We start from the raw sequence: 23,997 nt of genomic DNA, 5'->3' as shown, positions 1-23,997 counted from the left end.
AGATTTAGATAGAAAATTTCACTCCACAGATCAATTCGATCTGATAAGTATAAAAATTAAATGATTTTAAAATATATCTTATTAAAATATAAATATAAATATTATATTTTTAGTATTTAAATTAAAAAATAATCATTTGGACAAATCAGACCGGGCCAGGCTTGAGTCTAATTTTTGTTGAACCAGGCCTCGGTCTGGCCCGACCATAGACACCTCTAGCTAAAGGTTAAGAACCCAATAATGACGTCAGTCCGTCACATATCTCAGTGAGAAAATAAATATAATTTTCCTTCTTTTTTCATTTTGTCTGTTTAATTTGTCTTAAAAAAATTTCTTGGGTTTTAATTATAGAATAAACTGATTACGTTAAATACAAAACCCTAATCGCCTTCTTGTTAAATCAATCTTTGCAGTCTTGTTCTTTTTTTCAGTCTTTCTTCGTCTCTCGCACGCTTTCTCCGCCGCTCTGCGCCTTCCCGGATGTAAGATTATTTTCAATGCTTTACATCAGTCGCGTTCTATATACTCTACCTATTTACTATTCTCATATCCTTTTTGAAGAAAACCCTAATTCATTTATTCCACAAGCTTTGCTGGTTTGATTTCAGTTAGGGTTTAAGCAGAACTTGAATCAAAGTCTGAGATAAGTTTCAGGAGTTTTCTTTTTTCATGTTGAAAATCTCCCTCTCTGGTTCACATAAGCAGTAGTATATATATTTCATTATTTGTTTGTTTTATTATTAGGTGCTACCGGATTGAACTTTTATATAATGTTGAAGGTTGATAAAATTTGATTAACTTTTAGGTATCTTGCTCGCAGTTTGTTGATTCAATTGTTTAGGTTGTCATCTTAACTCTATTTAACTTTTATTTAATAGCACATTGTTGATTTCACTAATGCAGCTATTCTATAAATGATGAAAAAATTCATGGCTTTTTGTTTCCAGAGGCTAATTAACTTGATGCTCGTTGGGAGTTGAAGACAAATTTCTTGGGCAGAATGGGATTTGATAACGAGTGCATACTGAATATCCAATCTCTGGCCGGAGAATACTTCTGTCCTGTTTGCCGCCTACTTGTCTACCCAAATGAAGCATTACAATCACAATGCACCCATCTATACTGCAAACCATGTTTAACCTATGTTGTCAGCACTACTCGAGCTTGTCCTTATGATGGTTACTTGGTAACAGAAGCTGATTCTAAGGTAAGTCTCCTATACTCTGCTGACTTGTTCTTATTGTATTCTTACAATTATTGTTTCCTTCACCTTGATTTTTCCCGCTACATCAAACTACAGCCACTTGTTGAGTCAAATAAGGCACTTGCTGATACGATTGGGAAGATCACTGTTCATTGTCTCTATCATAGGAGTGGCTGCACGTGGCAAGGTCCGCTTTCTGAATGTACAGCTCATTGTTCTGGGTGTGCATTTGGAAATTCTCCTGTTGTATGTAACCGGTGTGGTGTTCAGATTGTGCATCGTCAAGTTCAAGAACATGCACAAAATTGCCCTGTGAGTGCATTGAATTATTTTGTTGATGTTGGACCATGTTTTATGTAGCATTTGTGGTAAATTTGACACTTTTACATACTTTTGATACAGAGGGTGCAGCCTCAGGCCCAGCAGGTTGTGAGTGGTCAGGAAATTTCAGCCTCGGGCACCACTTCTGATCAGACTCAGGTTGCTTCTCAGGCAGGAACAGCTGCTTCTCAGTCCCAGGCATCTCAAACTACAACATCCAGTACATCTGTACAGGACTTTGGTCAGCAGGCCAATCCAAATCCTCAGTCTCAAGCTGTCTCCCAGTTTGCTGCGGTTACTTCAGAACAATGGTCTCAACAACAACAACAACAACAACAAAGTCAGCAATACTACCAGCAGTACACTGGATATGACTCGTATTATCAGCAATATTACCCATATCAACAGCAGGCATTTCCACAATACCAGCAGCAATCTTTGCAGGTTAATGCAACACATATGGCTGGGCAGAATCCACTCTACTTGCAGACCCAGTCCCAACCTCAGTCACACTTACCTGTTCAGGTTGCTGTAGCTTCTCAACCTCAGAGCCAGGCACAAGCTAATCAACAGCAGCAAACTCACCTTACGATCCCACTGCACTATCAAATTCCAGCTCAAACTTACCCAACATCTCTGGGCCATTCCCAACCTCTGGTTCAACCACTTCCTCAAGCTCAGCCACATCCTCAGGTCCAAACTATTCAGCCTCATCTGCAACATGGGCACATGCCTCAGTATCAGCAGCAGCATTCCCAGATGCAACTCCCACAGCCTCAACCTCCTCCTGCTCCTCAAGTTCAACCTCATTCACAAGCTCAGCCACAGGCACACCAACTCCAGCCCCTTCCCCAGCCTCAGCTCCAGCCACATCCTCAACCAAGCCAGCCCTTGAATCCAAATTTATTGCCACAGACACAACCCACTGCTACCCAGGCAGTGACTGGTCATCAATCTTATTTGCAATCGCAGCCTCACCAGCTGGTAACACTACAAAATCCCTTGCATATGCATGCTCAAGGGGGCCTTCATCCACAGCAGCATCCCGTTGAAATGCAGAATTCCTACCCTCAGCAACCTTCTCAGATGCGGCCACCCCAGTCTCATGCTGCAATTCCAAACCAACAGCAGCCTGGTTCGTTGCCTTTACCCAATCCTATGCTGCACCAAGCACATCATCATTCTGTTCAACATCCACTTTCAGCTCAACCACAAAGAGTTATACAGCCTCCTACGTCACTTATATCTCATCAATATATGCAGCAGCAACCTCTGTCAACCCAACCGCTGGGCTTGGTTCAGCCTCAAATGCATCAACAGGGTCCTTTTGTGCAGCAACAACAGCCCATGCAATCTCAATTTCGGCCCCCAGGCCCCCCTCAGTCCTTTCAGCAGCCTCCTCATGCCTATCAACAACCGCAGCAAAATGTTGCAGAACCGAATGTTGTGCATCCCTATCCAATGCCTAATCCTGCTGGGAGACCTTTGACGCCAAATCATGGACTACAATCACAGCCATATCCTCAGTCTGCACCTGCTATGCTGGTTAAGCCTATGCAGCTTGGTGTCAACCAGCCATCTTATCAGTAGTGTGCTTAGAACCAACAACCAATCTGGGTTAAATTCACAACCCGTGTCAGAGATGCCAGGAGATCATGGTACTTTACATGTGGCTAAGAAAGAAGCTGATTTATCTTCCCAGGGAATTGCTAAAAAAGAATCTAATGAGTTGGATCTGGCATCTAGTCTTGTAGCTGATGTGGTCAACACTAATACTTCAAAACCCAATGCTGATTTGAAATTGATAGATGAAAAACCTGCTGGTGATGTTGGGGATAATAGTGGTGTGTTTCATAATTCTACTAAAGTGACACAAGAATCTGGACACACAGATCGTGTATCGCAGAGAGATACATTGTCTAAGAATATTGTTAAGGGTGAGGCTATCGAGGACCAGAAAGATGTTGACAATGCTGATAGCAAAGTAGAAGAAAATAAAATTAAGGATGGTCCTTTGCTGAAAACTCCAGTGCTGCAGGATGCTAAGCTTGGTGAAGAGCAAAATGGGAAGATGCTGAAGGAAAGAATTCAATCTCAAGATAAAAGTACAGCTAAAGGTTCTGCAGCAATGAATTTTCTGGAATCCCTCGATCTAGTCAGGTGCAGCCTTCTCATTCAGTTCCAGTTGTTGATCAGGGAAGGCAGCAGCCCCTACAGATGCCATATGGGTCTAATAATAATAACCAACAAAAACCTGCTGCTTCTGCAGTGTTACAAGCACCTCTGCCCGGACTGCCTTCACATGCACAAGCACCAGGACTTCCTCCCAATCAAGTTAGGCCCCAGGGCCCAGGGGAGATTTCAGTCCCACCTGAAAATTTTGCTCCTCCCTTTGGCAGAGGACCAAGTAATTATGGTCCTCAAGGGCCTTATAGTCAAGGTCCTGTTTCTGGTGCTCCTAGGTTGCCTAGACAAGGTGAACATTTGAATCCATTCCCTTTGGATCATGCCAAACGTTTTGGTGATCGAGGACAATTTGATGAAGATCTGAAACAATTTCTAGGCCTTCGCATTTGGATTCTGGGCCTGTTCCTAAATATGGGAGCTACTTTTCCTCATCCAGATCTCTTGATAGAGGTCCTCATGGCTTTGCTAAGGATATGGGACCATGGGCTCATGAGAAGGACCCTCGTGGTTTGAATTTTGATCCTATGATTGACTCTGGTCCTTCTCGATTCTTGCCACCATATCATCTTGATGATGCAGGAGAAAGACCGGTTGGTCTTCCTGAAGATTCTCTAGGCAGACCAGGTTTTCTTGGAACAGTTCCAGGCTATGGTCGGCATCGTATGGATGGTTTTGTCTCTAGAAGTCCAGGCAGAGACTATTCAGGCATATCCTCACACAGATTTGGAGGACGTCCTAGTGATGAGATAGATGGCAGGGACCGTGGATTCGATGATAGATTTTCAGGTTTTCCTGGGCATATACATAGGTGGGTTTGAGAGTTCTGATCACATGCCAGAGCATTTTGGTCCAGATATTCGACCTCCACACTTCATAAGGGGTGAAAATTTTGGTCATAACATGCCTGGTCAGTTGCGGATGGAAGGACCTATTGGCTTTGGTGAGATTTCTAGCCATGAACATATGGGAGAATTTGATGGGTCTGGGCACTTCCGTCAACCACGACTTGGTGAACCTGGATTTAGAAGCAGCTATTCCCTTAGAGAATTTCCTAATGATGGTGGAATCTATACAGTTAAGTGTTGATTTTTTGTCAATTATGATATGAAAAAAATACTGATCATTCATAACTTTTCTGGAAAACATAATTTATACCTGGAAAATATATATCATTGAGTTCCATATATGTTTCTGCTTTTGATCTATTTTTGACTCGGTATTTTCAGGGTGATATGGATTCATTTGAAAATTTGAGAAAGAGAAAACCGGCAAGCATGGGCTGGTGCCGTATTTGTAAAGTGGACTGTGAAACAGTTGAAGGCTTGGACATGCACTCACAAACAAGGGAGCACCAGAAAATGGCTATGGATATGGTTGTGATCATCAAACAAAATGCAAAGAAACTGAAACAGTAAGTTTTATATTTCCTTATTGCGCATGGTGGTATCTAAACCTTGATTTGCTTGTGTAAAATATCTTTTAATTTTTTATGTTGCTTTGTTTTGTAGAACCTCCAGTGATCACTCACTACGCAATGATTCAAACAAATCAAGGAATACAAAATTTGAAAGCCGTTCAAATAAGATTAACTCTTGATATATGCCCATAGATTGTGGTTGTGCACTTGCTAGCTTGGAATTGAGTTTGTCGGTTTGGTATTTGGCACTTAGTGATGTTGGTCACTCACCCTTGCCTCTTTTCTACTTCTGGGTGGTTTATGCTGGTCCTGTCATTTCAGGTTGCTTACATGTTAATGGAGATGGTTTTGGAACTGAAGTTCAGTGGCAGTTAAGTTTTTTGTTTTTTCCTTTTTAACATGATATTCTGTTTCTTTTGAACTTTCGTATTTGTGGCTACTTAATCATTATCTGGTTAAAAATTGAAATATCAGGATATTTTGATGTAGTGCTTATTTTGCTTGTTGAGATGGTATATTTTAGTATATATGTATCTCTATTACCTTTCCTTATCCAGATGTTTATTAGACTGGATCACAAAGATCCAATATAAGCTTTTGCATGCATGCTTCAATCTACTGTTGGCTCTAGCTTTCCTTTTTTAGTGTCTTTATATATATATGTTTATTTTAGGATCAGAAGCCTTTTGAAACATTGAGTGGCATTTAACTGAATAAATGAATTCCTTTCTCAATCATGATTGAATTGATTATGCAACTTTTGCCACTTTCTTTCTATGAAAATGTTGCTACCCAACCAACTTTTTATTGCCAGATACTTTTGCTCTACTGCCTCTTGAATATTGAAGTGAAGAAAATATAAGTTACACTGGAATGTCATTAGAAATTATTATGAAACAGCCAGATGATAAAACATTTGTACATGTGGTGGTGAAGTATATATGGAAATTTGTTCTTAAATTGATGTAAACTAGTAGTCTAATTGTGGCTTCATACGCTTTCTATAATTAATATCTAAGTTGTCTGCTTGTTAATGTAGCATTTGAAATTTAGTTCATCTGAAAATATTCTTCTTTTTATATTCCGTAATTCAAGTACACTTCACAAGTGCTGTGATCTATCTAAATATTAGTGCTCAATATTAGATTTAATCAAACAGTTTTGACTTGGCATGAATTGCAACAAAATTATATTTGGTGTGGGGGCGTATGCTTAAGTTTAAATATGTTATATTTAGAACTGGCTACAGTGAAACTATAAAACTTTGGGTAAAGTACACTAGAAGTCACTGAACTATATAAAAATGATCTTTTTGGTCAGCAACCTTCCAAATGTTAGAAATGGGCATTAAACTTCCCAAACAGTTACAAAATGGTCATTAAATTTTATCAAACTGTATGGTCTTTAAACATAGTGCTACTACAAAAGGGTCCTTAAACTTATCGACATTTATTGCTATTTTAATATTGCTAGGGACCATTTTGTAATTGTTTAGAAAATTTAATGACTATATTGTAACATTTGAAGGTTGTTGACCAAAAAGATCATTTTTATGTAGTCAGTGACCTCTAGTGTACTTTACCCAAAACATTTTTACTGCCAAAAGTCATTAATGGTGCAACTTGTTAAGGTTTATGGGTGTCGCTAGTTCCTTGCCTAATTTGTAGCTAGGATTGCTTAATGCTCTGTATTATGTTATTAGGATTTTTTATTTATTTACTTTTGTTTGCAATAGATTGCTAATCCTATGAGCCCAAAGCATTTAATCTCTGTCATCTAGTCGAGTCTAGGATATGAATTTAATTTGAGGGTCTATGTGTAGCTTTACCTGTGCAAATTATCATTAAAATTCAATGAACATCAAAATGAGGCCTGCTTGATCACTCAATTGTAATCCTGAAGCAGAAAAAAATATAACTATAAGCAGAAGATTGTTGGTTTTTGTACTCTGTTGCTTTTATATGAACTTTTGAAGGCTTAGGCCATGAGAGATAGGTCTTCCTTTTTTTTGATAGGAATGGCAGGCCTCGATAAAAACCCCTTCATGATTAATGGATCACAAAGTGCTCCTTAATCAGCGGAAGGAGGAAAGAGTGCCTTATAATTCATTAAAACCCAGAAATTACATAATACTTAGGGAACAAAGCATATAAGTTCCCTATACAAACCGATCGAAAGCCTAAATTATAACAGAAACAAAACAAAGAAGCTAGCCAATACCAGCCTTTGCTAAGGCGTCAGCCTCAACATTAGCTGACCTAGCAACCCATCTAATAATACCCTCCAAACCTCTTAACTTAGTAACAATTTCCTTCACAAGGTCTACGTATACATTGGGACATCGATCATAGTTCTTGACCCAGTCCACAGCAAGTTTACTGTCGGATTCAACAATTAAAGGACCCTTATCCATTGCTGGAATGAATCAAAGAAAGTTAAGCCCTTCTTAATTGCCATAAGCTCTAACAAAATAGGAGGACCTGGACCAGAAGCCTCTTGGAAGGAACCCACCACCAAGCCATCCTCAACTCTTAGAGAATAACCATTATTGGCTTAAAGAATAAGCTTCTGGTTAAGAGTGAAATTATCTCCATTCTGTGGTGGTTTGTTTCCAATTCCTTAGTTCGTTTTTTTATAGAAGTAGGAGGCATCATTAAAAACCTCCATCGTAGTAATCCGATTCCCCAAGGAAAGAATCGACTAGCGGAAGGAGGAAAAGAGTACCTCAATATATTATTGAATAAAACATATTACATAAGACTTAAACAAACAGCATAACCACTGTTCCCCACAAATACATAAAACAGAAAATATAATAAATCTTACAATCACCCAATCCCTTCCTTTGCTAATTTATCTGCCTCACAATTACAACCCCTAGGTATCAATCTAAGAATACATCCCTTATCTGACCCAATTCCTTAGTTTCGAGATACTATAATTACTATTATAGGTTCAGTATCTTGCCTTAAAGAATTTATGTTTCTTCTAGTCTAAATTCAAGAAATTTTTTATCCTAGTTATTGCCATTTTGGTCCGTTTTTTCATCTGTTTAGGAGAAATATATTTCCCTTCAGTTATCATTTAATAATTTTTGGGCCAATGCTTAATACCATCACAATTCTTTCAAACTTGATAGAATTGATTTTTATACTGGTGGAATTTCTTTTTTCTATAATAGATTTTTTCAATTCAACATCTTTTTTCGGTGAAGCAGACAACATAATGGCTGAAAGGGTCAGTGGGAAGGTTTTGACACTCATCTTTTTAGGATGTGGTAAAAATTGTGTTCTGTTTTGTGGTAAACTTTTTCTTTGTAATATTTTCATTTGTTTCTTCTTTGAAATTCATTTACTGCAAGGTATTATATTTGTTGCCTTATTTACACTGATTTTTGTTTTATTTCATTCTGTTAAACTAATCTTTTAATTTTTTTAAAGTCAAATGCATTTCATGGAAACTTGTGGTAGTCTGAGATTTTAAAACTGAGAGGTTGGTAAATATGTTAGTTTGATGGTAAGTTATTCCTTAAAATGTATTATAGGAATTCTTATGAATTCTTAAGATTTAGCTAGGTTGTTGACTACCTCTCTCTTTTAGTTTAGGAGTGTCTCATCCTTTTGTGAAAGTGATAAAGCTTAGGTTGAGACTCCGATTAGAGTTGCATGTTAGTACGTGCTTGCTTAGGCCATGGGATGTCCTGGGGCTTAGTTTATGTTAGGATGGACAAGAAAATGCCTTCTATCCCTCATGTCAAATATGATTCGTTTCGGAATGTTATGTTAGGAATAGTAAATAATAAACAAGCATGGTTATATTAGGCCTCATCTCCACTCTTGCTTCTACAGGTATAGAATCTAGTAACTGCAGGTCTAACAGGTATATTTCACTAGGATCCATCTTTACCTACTTATGATGTTGAATTTGGGGGGGGGGGGGTAAGTGTTAGTCTTGTTGTTGTAACCTCTCTTTGGTGTTTCAATATAGGATCTGACAAGTTAAGACTTGAATTTTCGAATACCGGCGGTGCATTTCCTTTTTGTCCTTGCAGTTTGTGTTTGGTTTCCGTCTGATTTGAGTTGAGCCGAATGAACATTAGATATAATATTGTGGAGGCATTAATCTAATATTCTAAATGACTATGTTCAGTTAGTCATACTCGAGAAATTCCAATTCCAAGTAATTAGTTGAGTGGAATTGGGGTTTTGATATGATTATGTTCCTATAATTCTCTCTGACTTCCATTAATTTATGATCTTGAATTCTTCAAGGTTCTAAGTCTTTGATTTCACTATAAAATGAGACATGATAAAGTGGATAGTAATTTACTACAAACATGAATAACTATGTAGCAGAATTTGACTTGGCGTCCAAAAGTAGAAGAAGATGAACTAATGTTGATTTTATTTCCAAAGGAATTACTTTATTGGCTTTCAACTTCCAAATTTCTATACTTCTTTGTTTTGAAACTCTCATAATGCTCAAGTTAGTCATGGTGTAGGATGTCTGTTTCCTGTACAGTGCTTTCCGATTCTGTATAATAAATGTAAACGATTCTCATAAATTCATGATTTTCAATTCTGTATCTGCTATGCTCTATAAAATGAACATGATAAATTATTAAGTGCAAGTAATTAACAACAAACATACATTCCCCGAAGCTAACTTGGTACTGGATTGCCTAGTTAACCTTGATAAAACGTCGCACGTGGCCTAGTCTTTAGTTTCTTAGTTCCTTTAGGCTTATGCCTAAATGTCACCCCAAAAAAAAGCACATAAACCTGACGCATACAAATAACTATCAAGTCATTGAAGATGACCAATTTTAATAATATCAAGTAATGAACGATAAATTATTTTGTGAGATAAAAATAATTTCAATTCTGTAAGGTGTAAAGTCCTTAATCGACTGTATCTGCTCTGCCCTATAAAATGAGACAATGATAAAGTATTGATAATTAGTGATAAACGTAAATCTGAGACACCCGAGATGAAGATGACCCAGGTTGATTTGTTTCCCAAGGAATTACTTGAGGGTGCACAACAATGGTGCAATGTACAACAGGTTGCGGCTTAGTTGTACGAAGATTATTTTTCATGGTTACAGATGCTTTTAGGGTCTACAATTTGACTTGGTTGGAGTTTGAGATGGAAAATTCAAAACGTCGGTTTGATTTGATGATTCTAGTTGCTTGCAAGTTGTGGAAACAGTGAGCATGAAGTTTTATACAAATAACTGTAGCCTGATTGAAAATTGAAACCTATTTTGTTAAGGCTCTAGATTATACTATAAGAGTGGTGTGTGGCTGCATTTTGCAAGAATAGATAGCATCATAGTTGCCGTAGCCTCGCAAACACCGGCAGCGGAACCTTGAGAAGGATAAAAAATCTGTAGCGGTAAAAGTACATGATAGGTTTAACATTCCATTCAATAGTAAAATCTCTGTTAGAATCATTTGTACCAAGCTCGAAAATTTATAGAAGTATCAACAGGCAGACATTTCTTTTTATTATAATTGGACAAGGGATTCTAAGTGCTTTAGATTTAGAAGTAAATGCCTTTTATTTAAAGTTTAGGACTCGTTATAGAGTTACTCTACTCGGTATAAAATCTAAATAGCCAGCCACATAGACAAGTTAAGCCTAGCTAAACCGTGAATCACTAAAAATGACCCTGCACAAGGGAAACTCGAATCAATGTATTCATATGTGGTACTACTTGGCCAGTTTAGAGAGAATCATTGGGAAGCTAGTAACAAATTCGAAAATAAATATGCGTGGATTCAACCCCTTGTTTAGAGTAACAATATAAAGGGAAAAAAATCTTGTTAACGTTTTCAGTTGTATGCGGTTAACTGCTAATTTGTTGTTCAAGTCTTTTGGCTGTTCCGTTGTAGAGTAATAGGAAATTAAGGAAGCCGGTTCTTGAGCAAGGCGTTTCTCTGTTGTGTCTGTGGAAATCCGAAGGTTGTTATGTTATGTAGCTGGTTGTGAACTTGTGAGTTCATTTCACTTGCACTTCCTGAAGCAAAATGAAGGCAATCGACCCTTGTCAATGGAAAGAATAGATAGTCTTCAATTTCAGTCAATTGATGAAATCTGTAAACATTCTGTTTTTACCATGATTTCTTTTTACTTTTGTTTTATATATATATAAAATATTCTCTTCATTCCCTATGGTGGGAGTATATTTTAAGTTTGATTCCCAGTTTCTCGGTTTTGGCCCATGCCAGGGGAAACCATTTCACCCACGGTTATATTATTCACAAAATATTTTCATGAGCAACACCATTCAAGTTTGTGATTTGATTAATTGTATTGCATTAACCGTAGGTATATGCTATTTAATAATATTTGGTTAGCTTTGCTTCGATGATATATGTTATCCGGAATCGAATGATAGTGTTGGGTACGAGTATGCTTATACGGGTGTATTTAATAAATTATTGAATTTTACATGTATATTTGGAGAGTTGGATTTTGGTGTTTATGTCGAAACGAGGATGTTAAATGGGAAGTTTCCCCCAGCAAGTTGGGCGATTTTCATTTTGTCCAGTCTCCAAATGATCGTGTGGGCTCAATAGTTGGCCGATGGTATCAAAATAAAACTTAAACTAAACGTTAAGTATGATTTTATAAAAAAATAAAATTTAGATATCAAACTGGAATAAAAATAATAGTTTATGGATTAACTGTGCAATTTATCCTTAAAAAAGTTGACGTGGAAAATATGCTGATAACCATCCATTGGAGGAAAATTAACATAATTTCCGATAATTGTCATTTTTTTATGTAAGTACAATTTTTTAAGTTTAAATTATACTTAATGTTAAATAATATTAGTAGTAGATTATATGTAGTTTTAGAAAGAAAGAAAAAACAGCTTATAATTCCACTTGGAATCTTTTAACCTGTTTTGTATTTATATTTAAATGATTATATGAAGTTTGATGAAAATAGTGGTTGAAATTAAAAAAGTTAATATAATTTAGGTAATAATATATAGGTATTATAAGTGGATTATCAAATATACAAATATTTTGAAATTATATTATATTTATTATTAAAGTATGAATGATGTATGTATATTTTTATTATTGAAACTATTATAAGTAATAATATTATATCAGATTTAGTAGTGGTAATTACTAAAATTAAAATTAAAGTTAATTATGATAGTTATTTGATAATATTAATTTTAAAAGTATAAAATGAAATATTATTATGTTAAAGATAATTGTTATCTTATAGAATAATCGATATTTCAATTTTTAAACTATTTTGACTAGGGTATTGATGCGAATCTAATTAAGAACGAAGATTAATAAGTTTTTGTTGTACTATTCTTAAGTCTTACATTATTTATATAGAGATTTTTAAAATATTAAATATAATCTTTTAAACATATATTCATTGAGTGATTGGAAAATACATTATGTATAGGCATCGATGTTGTCACTTAATTCGTATAAATATGTATAGCCAACGTGTACTGTGCTTATTATTATTTTTTGAATAAAATTTGTTTAAAGTTTTATCTCATTTTCGTTTCTTTTATTTTGATTTGAATGATGTCAATATTAATTATTAAAGATACCCTTCAAAATATGTCTTTTGAAAGTAATTTTTACAACTAAATAGAGTATTATTTAAATTCTATTGGAATTAAAATAAATATTATTCTCATAATAGTGCCGTATCATAAATTGTTAGCGATAAAAAGAAAATGAGTGGAGGGTAACATGCGGCAGCCACTTGGCAGGTAGAGAGAAGGATGGCGGCATCCGCTCCTAATTTGAATTATTTTCATCCCTCTCTGTCTTTCTATTTTTGAATTTTAAATAACTTTTCCCTTCTCTTATCAACAGCCCCGTAGACCGGGATAAATCATCATTAAAAGACAGAACAAGGGTCTAATTTGATTTTAGTCCCACTATTATACTAAAACTTCAAGTTTAATCTTCTTTACTTACAACAGTTTGATATTATTAATTTAATTTTCAGGTGACTCGGATCGTTTGAAATAACAATAAGAAACAAAATTCAATCTAATAAAATATAGTTTTAACATAAAAGTTACTTTTAACAATAACTTAATTTTAGAGGGATCAAAAAGTAAAAAGGAGTAAATCTTAAATTTAGGTAGAGTAGAGACTCTAAAATCAAAATTAGATCAATACTAAATGAAATATATTTCTATAAAAACCCGGCTCTTCCCACTTTGATTTTGAATTTTACCTCTCTCATTTTGTCATCCTCTAGTTCCTTTCATTTTTCTAGTTTCTTCTCCATAATCGAAAATGCGTGAGATCCTTCACATTCAAGGTGGCCAATGCGGCAACCAAATCGGAGCCAAGTTCTGGGAGGTTGTTTGCGCCGAGCACGGCATAGATCCAACCGGTCGTTACCAAGGAGATCAAGATCTTCAACTCGAGAGGATCAATGTCTACTACAACGAAGCAAGTTGTGGTAGGTTCGTCCCTCGTGCTGTCCTCATGGATCTCGAGCCCGGTACCATGGACAGCATCAGATCTGGTCCTGTTGGCCAGATCTTCCGACCCGACAACTTCGTTTTCGGCCAGTCCGGCGCCGGTAACAACTGGGCTAAAGGCCATTATACCGAAGGTGCTGAGTTAATCGATTCTGTACTCGATGTTGTCCGGAAAGAGGCTGAAAATTGCGATTGTCTTCAAGGTAAATTATAAATCTGGTGAGAAACTTGTTTATTGTTCAACTCATTGTTTAATAATTGGTGTTAAATGGGGCTTTTTTTGTTCTCTGTAGGGTTTCAGGTTTGTCATTCTTTGGGAGGAGGAACTGGATCTGGAATGGGAACTCTTTTGATATCGAAGATAAGGGAAGAATACCCAGATAGGATGATGTTGACATTCTCTGTTTTCCCATCTCCTAAGGTCTCTGATACCGTCGTGGAGCCTTACAATGCTACTTTGTCTGTTCATCAGTTGGTTGAAAATGCTGATGAATGTATGGTTCTCGACAATGAGGCATTGTACGACATCTGTTTCAGGACTCTGAAGCTTACCACTCCCAGCTGTAAGTCTTCCCTCGATTTAGCTCCTTAGTTTCAAATCGAGTTTGTAAGAATAAGATCTGTTTATAAAGCATGGTATAATTGAAACTCTTATATCTTTGTTGATCTGAATAATTTGATATCTGTTCATTTTGCTTAGCGCTATGTCTTCTGATTGAAATTTTAGTACTGTTAATTCTATGCTTTTGTGGGTTTCTGCCTATATGATCTGATTCTTCGCAACTAAGAATAGTTAACCTAAATCTAAAATCGAGCTAGTAAGATCTAAGATCTGTTTATTTATGTTTAGGATCCTCGAGGTTCTTACCTTTTGTTGTTTTCTTTCTGATCTTTGACAGTTGGTGATTTGAATCACTTGATATCTGCTACAATGTCTGGGGTTACATGCTGCTTACGATTCCCTGGCCAGCTCAACTCTGATCTTAGGAAACTTGCTGTGAATCTCATCCCATTTCCTCGGCTTCACTTCTTTATGGTGGGTTTTGCTCCACTCACTTCGAGAGGCTCCCAACAGTACCGAGCCCTGACAGTTCCTGAGTTAACTCAGCAAATGTGGGACGCAAAGAACATGATGTGTGCTGCTGATCCACGACATGGCGATACTTGACTGCATCAGCCATGTTCCGTGGCAAAATGAGCACTAAGGAAGTGGATGAGCAAATGTTGAATGTCCAGAACAAGAACTCATCTTACTTTGTCGAGTGGATTCCTAACAATGTGAAGTCAACGGTTTGTGACATCCCACCCACGGGCCTCAAGATGGCATCGACATTTATTGGCAATTCGACATCCATACAGGAGATGTTTAGGCGTGTGAGCGAGCAGTTTACAGCTATGTTTAGGAGGAAGGCTTTCTTGCACTGGTACACAGGAGAAGGCATGGATGAGATGGAGTTTACAGAGGCTGAGAGCAACATGAATGATCTGGTCTCTGAGTATCAGCAGTATCAAGACGCGACAGCTGATGAAGATGAGTACGAGGAAGAGGAACCTGAGTATGAGGAGGAATAATTCAGGTCCTGTTGCTGAAAGAAATGGACAATTTTCTGTAACCGTTGCATTTTATGATGTTTCAAATTTGCTTGAGATCCTTTTGTATTTGGCATTCCCGAGTTCTACAGTTCCAGTACCTTGCTTGCTATTTCAGCAAAGCATGCTCAGTTTATCATATGTATCCCTACTCTCTTCTAAGTTTGTAATTTGAAACTTTTTGTTGCTTTTGTTCTATCTTTCTTGATATTTTATCCCTTAGATCTTATATTTATAATGATTTGATTAAAAACAAAGTTCATTCAGTAAAAAAAAACCTGTTTGCTCATTTGAATTAGTTTTTTTTAACTCTTCATTATATATATATATATATACAAAATATAAAAAAGTATGAAGAAATATTTATATGTATACTATATATATAATTATAAAAAACTATTTAAATTGAAGTTATAACATTATAAATATTTACAATTAAATTTATATAGAACTTCAAACAACTTGACTTGAATTTTTTTAATTTAAATTGGAGTTATAAAATAGCATTTATCAACTTGATTAGTTCAATTTTTGACTCGATTCAACTTAATCAAATGCTCACCTCTAACAATTCATATTGTATCTTTTAATCGAACTGCGAGATATTAACTAAGATCATAAGTCAATTTTATGGTCACCTTCTGGTTTAAAGTTCAAACCTAATGGTAGTATAGTGATTACTGAGGCAATCTTAATGTTGACGTAGGTCGGAAAAAGTTCAGCAGAGATTAGATTTCTTAGTCTTCTACGAATTTTATGGGCCAAAAGCTGAACTCTGCTCAAGCCTCTCAGTTGATACAGATGCCTTGATAGCTTGGCTCTTGTTGATGGTCAAAATGTGCATATGAAGATTGAATGGGCTATTATGGTATTGTGTATTGTTGTTATATTTGATTATGGAGCATATGCAATGTCTTAGTGTGATGATAACCGATAACACGAAGAACATATACGATTAGATTAGATTTCTTGATCCGCCATTACCTGCATGCGGGCTTGCCGGCTGCAGATGCTCCAAAAAAGATAAGCAGAGTTCACAAGCTGTTGGATATCCATACTGCAGTCGTCAAAACCAGGAGAAATAACTCCGACCTCGATGAAACCAACAGAAAATGCCCCAAAGCCTGAAGTTCAAGTAGATTGATGCATTGCCTGTAATCTTGTATGCTAATAACATGGTTATTGTATTCTTCTCAACTCGTTTTTAACATATAGTTAGTTTCAGATTTGGTAATGCTTTATGCGCTTAAAACTTTCATGCACTCTCAAACTCTATGCTATAAAATTAGCCGAATAAAGACAGCAAGCGCAAAGCTTCGATATGAATACCAAAAAAGAACTAATTCAGATTTAGTTAATGATATCTCGAGCACATGATAGTTTTAAGATGAGAAATATACTAATTTCATTCACTCTCTTCTGAATCACTACTATCCTTTGAATCGATTTTCATGGCCTTCACAGCATTGCTTGCTTTAAAATCTTCAACAGCCTTGTCAAAAGTGCTCCTCACATGCCTGCACATCAGCATTAGATCTTGACATGCATCTTTCAACACCTCACTCGCTGCTTCACCTGTCGCAAACATCAATCAGTTCATGCCCAGCTGAGCAACTAAAAAAGGAACTAGAATTGATCCATACAACATAGTGGCATCCAGGAATCTCAAAGCAGAAAAATGGAAAGATAGATTGTCAGAACAATCAATGAACAATGAACCATTAAAAGCTGGAAAGAGAATAGAGTAGAGGATTGAGTTACCAGTTGTCTGAACTCTAATATTAATTCGAGCTTGTGAAGGATGAGGAATACTGTACCCAGAAAATGTTACCCTTGGGCTGCACAATCAAAATTGTAGCTTTCAATTTCAAAATAATCACTTAAAAGTTAAAACAAATGAAAACCATCATCATATTCAGAATTAAAATTACAGCTTTTAATTTCAAAATAATCACTTAAAACAAAGGAAACCCATCATAAATCAAGCAAGAACAATTAAGAAAAATAAAGGATAAACCATGGGAGATTGAACTGACTCTTGATTCAAGGTGAACCTAACAGAATTGGCTAGAGTATGATCTTCATCAGTCAAAGAAAAAGTTGCAGCACTATTATCGGTGAAAGACCCGTGTTCCATTGTTTCCTTTTATTCAAATTCCAATACTACACCCAGATTTTTTTATCTATAAAACCTGCAGAAAGAAAAGGAAAAAATAACGATCAAAAAGAAGAAATCTAGCCGAAATAATCATGAGGAAAGCACATTAAAAGGGGTAGAACAACACAGAATCTGACTTACCTCACAAATTTGCCTCCAAAACCCTGCAAAGCTTCAACAAGTTCCCCTTCCCCCCTTGATGTTCTGTTGTGACAGGATTATAATGAACCAAGAGAATTTCAAATTACAAATTTAGTCCTTACTTAAAATGACTTGTCCTCAATTTTCAACAGTACATTACGTTTGTATCAATTTAATCCTTCTGTTAATTATATTAATTTGGTCCTTTTATTTTATAAATTGATTTCGGTTCATTCTTTTATAATAAATAGATCAACCAATTTAGATTTTTAAAAGTAAAAAGAAACAAATAAAAATTATTTTTTTTACAAAGTTAATATTTGTTATTTAAAAGATAATATTAATTTTTTTGTTCATAATTGAAATTAAAAAAAAATCATTTGTAGAACCATAAAGCCCATAAAAATATTAATTCTATTAAATAATAATTTCCATTCTCTAAATAATAAATGTTAACTCTGTAAACAAATTGATCTTACCTAATATTTTATTAGTAGAAAGAGAAATTGTTCCATTTAATAATAATTATATTAATTTAAATCAATTTTAAAATAGAAAGAATTTGAATTACTATTTTTTTAATAGTATGAACTATGAAGTGGTTACAAGATACTAGTATCTATTAAAATTTTCTTAGCCTCTTGATAACGCATACACTTTACAGACACAACTACTTGAATCTAAGATTTCTAGTGAGATCAACACTCTCTTTTACCACAGAGGTTGTTCAATGTATTTGAAAATTTTGATTATTTTTTGATTAATCTGGTGTAAGTACAAGACAATATCCTGCTCAAAGATAGCTCTCAACCTCTCGACATTGAACGTTCACACCTCTGACATCTATGGTGCTCGAACCCGGGTTCTCGAGGAATAACAAAAATTTATTTATCACAGAGACCACTTGGTTCTTGCTCAAATTTTGATTTAATGTCTATAATATAGGGTTAAATGAATCCATTTAATACAAAAGGACTAAAATGATATAATCTCAAATACCAAGGACCTGGGAGATACTTTGACCTCTTTGCGTCGCGGAGTCACCTTAAAACCCTAATTTGAATATAACGATTAACGCCTAAGAGGGTTTCATCTGCCATTTCCTTGTTTTTCATCAATTCCTTAAACCCTAACAAAAACAAAGCTTTTCTCCCATCAGAGAAAAATCTCGTGAGTAAAATTTTAAAAGTCCCATATTTCTGATATTGTTTAAATATTTCCCATTGATATTTCTGGTTAAATTTAGGTTGATCTTTGTTTGTTTCTCAGGGTTTCAATGGCTGCCAACATCCCAGCTGGAATAGACAAAGAGCAGGTTAGCTGTTGCTACTCCCCATAATTCTTAAACAATGATCTGCATCAATTAATGAAGAAAAAACTTAATATTTCTATTGATTGATTTGGCCTTTTGTTTTATTGAGTTTGGATTGTTCAGGTAATTGGGTGTATGTATAGTTTCAATGGATTAAGGTGTTTATTATGAACTAACTGGAAATGGTTCTTTGAGGTTTATTTCGTTTTGGGTTTTGGTTGAAAAATTGTTAATTGTATTTATCGGTGTCTTTTACCATTTATGCGATCTGGGTGATTTGAAGTTCATGTTTTGAACGCTTTGCAGGCCTTTGGCATGGCAGAAACAGAGATGGAATATAGGGTAGAACTCTTCAACAGGTAAGAGAGAATTGCCTAAATGAACATGTTTAGTTTGAACCGATACAATTCTGATCCGAACTTGAAAACCTGATCTGATCAACCTGAACTCGACCAGTTTGATTTTATTAATTAGAGTTAACAATCAGAATCCATCCAACCCAAATCCGACATGATTGAATCTAACCTGATCGAACCCAGAATAACCTGAATAAGTAATTCGAGATGATCCAAACCTAAATTGACCAGAATTTGAAATGATCTTACCCAAAAACCCAATACTCAAACCGGAATAACCTGTATCGAGAACAACCCGAGCCAAGAATTGAGTAGACCCAAAATGATTGAAAATTTTAAAAATGAATTGATCCTTGATGTGAAAATTTTAAAATCCTTACTGATTAGATCCAAATTAACCTTATCCAAAATCAATTCGTCTCTCCCAATAGATAGGTCTTTGTTTAGTAGTACATGTAGGAAGTTAACAAGAAATGTCAAGATTGATATCACAAGAACATGTAACTTTCGTTTTGCTTCTTGAACTCCCTGTATGTTCAATATTATCTGCCTAGAAACTAAAATTTCTTAGTTCAGAATTTGAAAATGGACTTCTATAGCCTTGCTTGTTTCTTTCTTATTAGATAATGTGACAATATTTTCCTTTACTTTGTAAGCTTTTATTGCCAATACTTGATTTTCTGGGTTCAACTTGTTTTTATGATTTTCGTTCAGGCTTGCACAAACTTGTTTCAACAAGTGCGTAGACAAAAGGTATTAGCAGTCTGAACACCACGTTTCTTATTGTTTCATTCCCTATTTAATCGGCTTGCACATGGTATATACGGTCAATCTTATCCCCTAAAGAAATGACGTCGATGATTACACATTTCTGCTTTAGGTACAAGGAGGCTGAGCTAAACATGGGGGAAAACAGTTGCATCGATCGCTGTGTTTCTAAGTATTGGCAGGTAAGATTAAGTTTCAAATTATTCATAATGTTCTAATTTGTGTTTTATTGAAGTTTCAATCATGGCTTATGCTAGTTTTTTTATTGCTTCCTTTGGTTTTATTCTTAAGATGAACTATAAAGAACATTCTGTATTTCTGTTGCATGCCTATATATACTTTGCAGAAAGTTCTATATTTCAGCTTTCACGTTTGGGTCAATCTATGCTTGATTCCTATGTTTTTCCTATAGATTTGTTTGATCTTTGTATCTGTTTCTTAGTTTAATGGCTGACATTTGGTTCTTATACGCACTATATTTTCTAGGTGAATAGCATGATCGGCCAGATACTCAGTGCTGGTGGTCGGCCTCCAATGTAAAACACCGTCGTCTTCGTAATTCTGTTTACAAGTAAAGCATAGCTAGCCCTGCAATTGACATTAGCAATTTATCTGTACTTGTAGCGGCAAATCAAGAGTTCTTGTTTCATCCATAAAACAACCATTGCTTTTTTGAGAAACAACACATGCTTGCTTGTTAAATGCAAATAATCCCGATTACATTGCTCTAATCTTTGATCAATCATTAAATAATGCAAAAGGGTGCCATAAGACTTAGAGACACGAGGGATATTTGAAAGGGGGGAAAGGACCGATACACTTTCAATTACTATGAATTTTGGCTTCCAAGTTTGCACCATCTTTTAGGGTTTCCTTGGCATCATTGTCCATCCCGAGGCTGAACAGAGCAGCAGCTTGGAGATAAAATGCTGTCGGCCACTCGGGAGATATTACCTGTGCTTGCATGGCATCTCCAAGGGCTTCTTGTGTCATGTCAGTCATCAAGTAGCACAAGCAGCGCCTTGCAAACACGGTTGGCGATACCACCGTCCCGCTATCAATGAACTATGACAAAAGCATTGGTAAAACTATTAGGCATATTGTTCAAGTCTTTATCTGAAAGGTAACCAAGGAAAATGAAATGTTTCTGCAGATGGCCAAATTGTAAACAAAAGACTTACATGAGTGTAACATTCAATGGCTGTTCCGAAGTCCTTTGCTCGGAAAGAAGCATCTACACGTTTTTTTGAGTTAAGGGTCTCCTGTATTTGATCTGTCCACATTGGAAAGAAAGCTACAAAGCAAAATACGATGCCAATTAGCATAAAACAATTTGTAAGGAATTTAAAAAAACAATTCTCCACTTCTAGCAGTTTGAATGATAAAACTACTAGCAACGAGGCCATCTTCTAGCTTTTATGCTGAAACTACCAAAGCATAAACTAACCCTTCATTATTCTTATAATTATTTTCTTTTGACCCAGATTTAAAGCAACATAAAATATATGGATTGCTTACATCATTTGCAATGCCTCATCATCCGTATATCCGATCTTCTCTAGTATTTCATGTATTGCAGTAAGATCCATTCTTGAGCATGCTTCTCCCAGAGGCGTTAGTAAATTGTCTGCTCTGAGGATGTCGTTTCATTTGAAATGCCCAGCAAAACATGTGATGGAACCTATTAAAAGATGCAGGTTAGAAAGGTAACACAGAATTTTCTCGGGGGTGAAGGTTAATTCAATAAATCATGTACTAATGAATAGCAGAATAGTGAAATTGAGTTCAGCACTCAATGTTTGAAAGAGATGTTACACTTCTTTACCCCTTTCATAAAGCTTCAAGCTAGTAGTAATTAAAAACCATACAAAATTACAAAGGACGGTCCTATATGCCAGCAACTTCATTGCCAGAAAATTCTGAAAGAGATCACTTATAGTAACAGAGCTTAGCTAGATCTCTATATGATAGTAAGATAGTGAGGAATAACGCAAGCATACCCCCGTTTCCTTCTGTAGCGGAGTAAGAGCAGTTACAAGAGATTTCACATTTGGCCTCTCACGAGGTTCATACTGCAAACATCGAGAGGCTAACCGCACTAATTCAGTTTCATTGTCATTTGAAAATTGACTCTCCAGACATGAGTCCATTAGCATTGGAAAGTTTTTAGCACGTAAGGTCAAGTGCCTGCAATGATGATCACAATCCAGCATTTTTAAGCTTTTAAATTATCTCCTATGGCCATCCTTTGGTGCAGTTTAGATCCACGGTCTGAATCATTTCTTCAGTTGCCATAGAAAGATTTCAGACAAGACTTCAACCAATGGAGATCAAGGACAGAAAAGAGAACTCACATGGCTTGGAGGTATATGCTTGCCACTGAGAAGATCAAGCAATAGGGTAAAAAACTGTAAACCACACTCTCTGGTATAACCCTTCCTGTCAAATTAAGGTGTCAAAACTCAGGTAAAGAGGCAGCAATGCATGTTGTTTGAGAACCAAACGTATATACTACACTTAATTGACATATCCTTCCCCCAATCCCTACGAGCATACACACTCATACAATGGACAGACTATTGCATTCTGTAAAAAGAGTTCCATGAACTTTATCTGTTAACATATATTACCCGTCCTTAGGTACTCCGGAGGGGTGAAAGCCAAGTTTGTACTATAACTTTTTCCATCTCTGCTGTTCTTCATAAGGCCAAAACTTGAAAGCCTGGGATTACCGTCCTGTCAAGAAGTAAACAACTATAAGAGAAAAAAATACAAGTTCCAAAGAGAACATATGCAGTCATGTAAGGTCATGGTATAATGCCCTTCCTTTACAACTGCAATATTCGAGCGCTTCGGCTAGATATAAAGCCACTCTCAATCTCATTGCCCGTTTCATATGCTGATTTTCCCCTACACCCATTTCAAACCAATGCAAAACAATTACTATAAGTAGCTTAAGACATTCATTACCGACTCATTTATTCTATATACCAAAAGATATGTAGATTTTATACCAGAAGATATGTAGATTTTATATTCCTGGTCAAAATTCAATACACCCATGCAATCATACCAATTTTAGAAGTAAACCATTATGAGCTAAGTAAGCATTCTTTATAATAAACAAAATCTGATAGAAAATATTAATAACATAACAATTGGACTAGAATTTTTTAATTGAAAAAGTAAGGGAACTAATTTTTGAGGACTGAATCTCAAATTTTTCCAAATTACAGGGAGTGACACAACATATTCTCTATATGACTTTTAAGATTCATTACTGGTTGGCTATAAACTATTATAATCAAATCAAACTATGGGCTAGGTATAACAGAAAAGAGGGAAACGGTTGAAGAAAAGAATGGAAGTTACAGTGAAAAAGATGCTTAGAGAGAGTTTCATTAGGCATAAACTCAGCAACTAACAATCTCTCATTTCTATCACAGCAACAACCAATTAGATTCGCCAGCCGGTCACTTCTTAATTGGCCAACTGCCCTTGCTTCTTCCTAAAATAAAGGGAGGAAAGGGGAAAACTCAATAATTACAAAATCCAACCAAAATAATCACAATAAATTACAGCAAAATGGAAAATTAATTATGTCGTAACCGGTTTTCGTCCGGGCACGAAATATTATAATTTTGGCGGGGAAATTGATGTGAATAAATGGTTTTGAAAATAATTTGGGAGTCGCCATCGGCCTTTTGGGTCAGGTAGGTCGAATACCTAAAAATTATCTTTTAAAAAAAAGTTTTTAAGAAAACATTATTTAAAAGATGAACTGATCTGCGTTTTATAACCAAAAATTCGTTCTTTTTAATAATAAAAAGGGATTCGTGGTCGGTTACGTTTAGGGAAGGATTAGCACCCCTACAACGCCCAAAATTGGTACTTTATTAACTATAAATTGTCTCTATTATTAGAAAAAAAAAATCAAATATATATTTAATTCATAATTCTATTATTTCAAATAATTTTAAGAAAATATATTAATATACATAAATAATATATTTACTTATTTAGAAATATCAGAAAAGGGCTTCTAGGTGTTT

At 35.6% G+C, this 23,997-nt stretch overlaps 3 protein-coding genes and 2 pseudogenes across 7 annotated transcripts; 3 read left to right on the top strand and 2 right to left on the bottom strand.

The window, feature by feature from the left end:
* The first annotated feature begins 372 nt into the window (after positions 1-372).
* LOC120144036 (putative mediator of RNA polymerase II transcription subunit 12) lies at positions 373-5,602 on the top strand. Its single transcript, XM_039158198.1, has 6 exons — positions 373-482; positions 948-1,207; positions 1,301-1,516; positions 1,607-4,786; positions 4,939-5,123; positions 5,221-5,602. Exons 2-4 carry the CDS (start codon positions 1,001-1,003, stop codon positions 3,113-3,115), a joined length of 1,932 nt encoding a protein of 643 aa, XP_039014129.1. The 5' UTR covers positions 373-482; positions 948-1,000; the 3' UTR covers positions 3,116-4,786; positions 4,939-5,123; positions 5,221-5,602.
* A 3,182-nt stretch (positions 5,603-8,784) lies between these two features.
* On the top strand, positions 8,785-20,676 carry LOC120144069 (mitochondrial import inner membrane translocase subunit TIM10). 5 transcript variants are annotated; one of them, XM_039158225.1, is made up of 6 exons: positions 8,785-8,789; positions 18,779-18,824; positions 19,128-19,180; positions 19,892-19,930; positions 20,058-20,127; positions 20,432-20,676. In XM_039158225.1, the coding sequence occupies exons 2-6, from the start codon at positions 18,786-18,788 to the stop codon at positions 20,483-20,485; spliced, it is 255 nt and encodes an 84-aa protein (XP_039014156.1). In that variant the 5' UTR covers positions 8,785-8,789; positions 18,779-18,785; the 3' UTR covers positions 20,486-20,676. The 5 variants fall into 5 exon arrangements, with proteins under 5 accessions (XP_039014156.1, XP_039014154.1, XP_039014153.1 ...); XM_039158223.1 differs by lacking the exon at positions 8,785-8,789 and adding an exon at positions 12,649-12,653; XM_039158222.1 differs by lacking the exon at positions 8,785-8,789 and adding an exon at positions 18,512-18,679.
* On the top strand, positions 13,389-15,327 carry LOC120144067 (annotated as a pseudogene).
* LOC120144068 (DNA-directed RNA polymerases I and III subunit RPAC2-like) lies at positions 16,579-17,592 on the bottom strand. Its single transcript, XM_039158219.1, has 4 exons — positions 17,510-17,592; positions 17,247-17,402; positions 16,972-17,048; positions 16,579-16,785 (listed from the first exon to the last, which is right to left on the bottom strand). Exons 2-4 carry the CDS (start codon positions 17,345-17,347, stop codon positions 16,616-16,618), a joined length of 348 nt encoding a protein of 115 aa, XP_039014150.1. The 5' UTR covers positions 17,348-17,402; positions 17,510-17,592; the 3' UTR covers positions 16,579-16,615.
* LOC120144043 lies at positions 20,643-22,227 on the bottom strand (annotated as a pseudogene).
* Positions 22,228-23,997: the final 1,770 nt, after the last annotated feature.

This window comes from Hibiscus syriacus, unplaced genomic scaffold, assembly GCF_006381635.1.
Source record: "Hibiscus syriacus cultivar Baekdansim isolate YM2019G1 unplaced genomic scaffold, ASM638163v2 tig00110879_pilon, whole genome shotgun sequence".
Classification (NCBI taxonomy): Eukaryota; Viridiplantae; Streptophyta; class Magnoliopsida; order Malvales; family Malvaceae; genus Hibiscus; species Hibiscus syriacus.
This window is presented reverse-complemented; position numbering and strand designations above follow the sequence as displayed.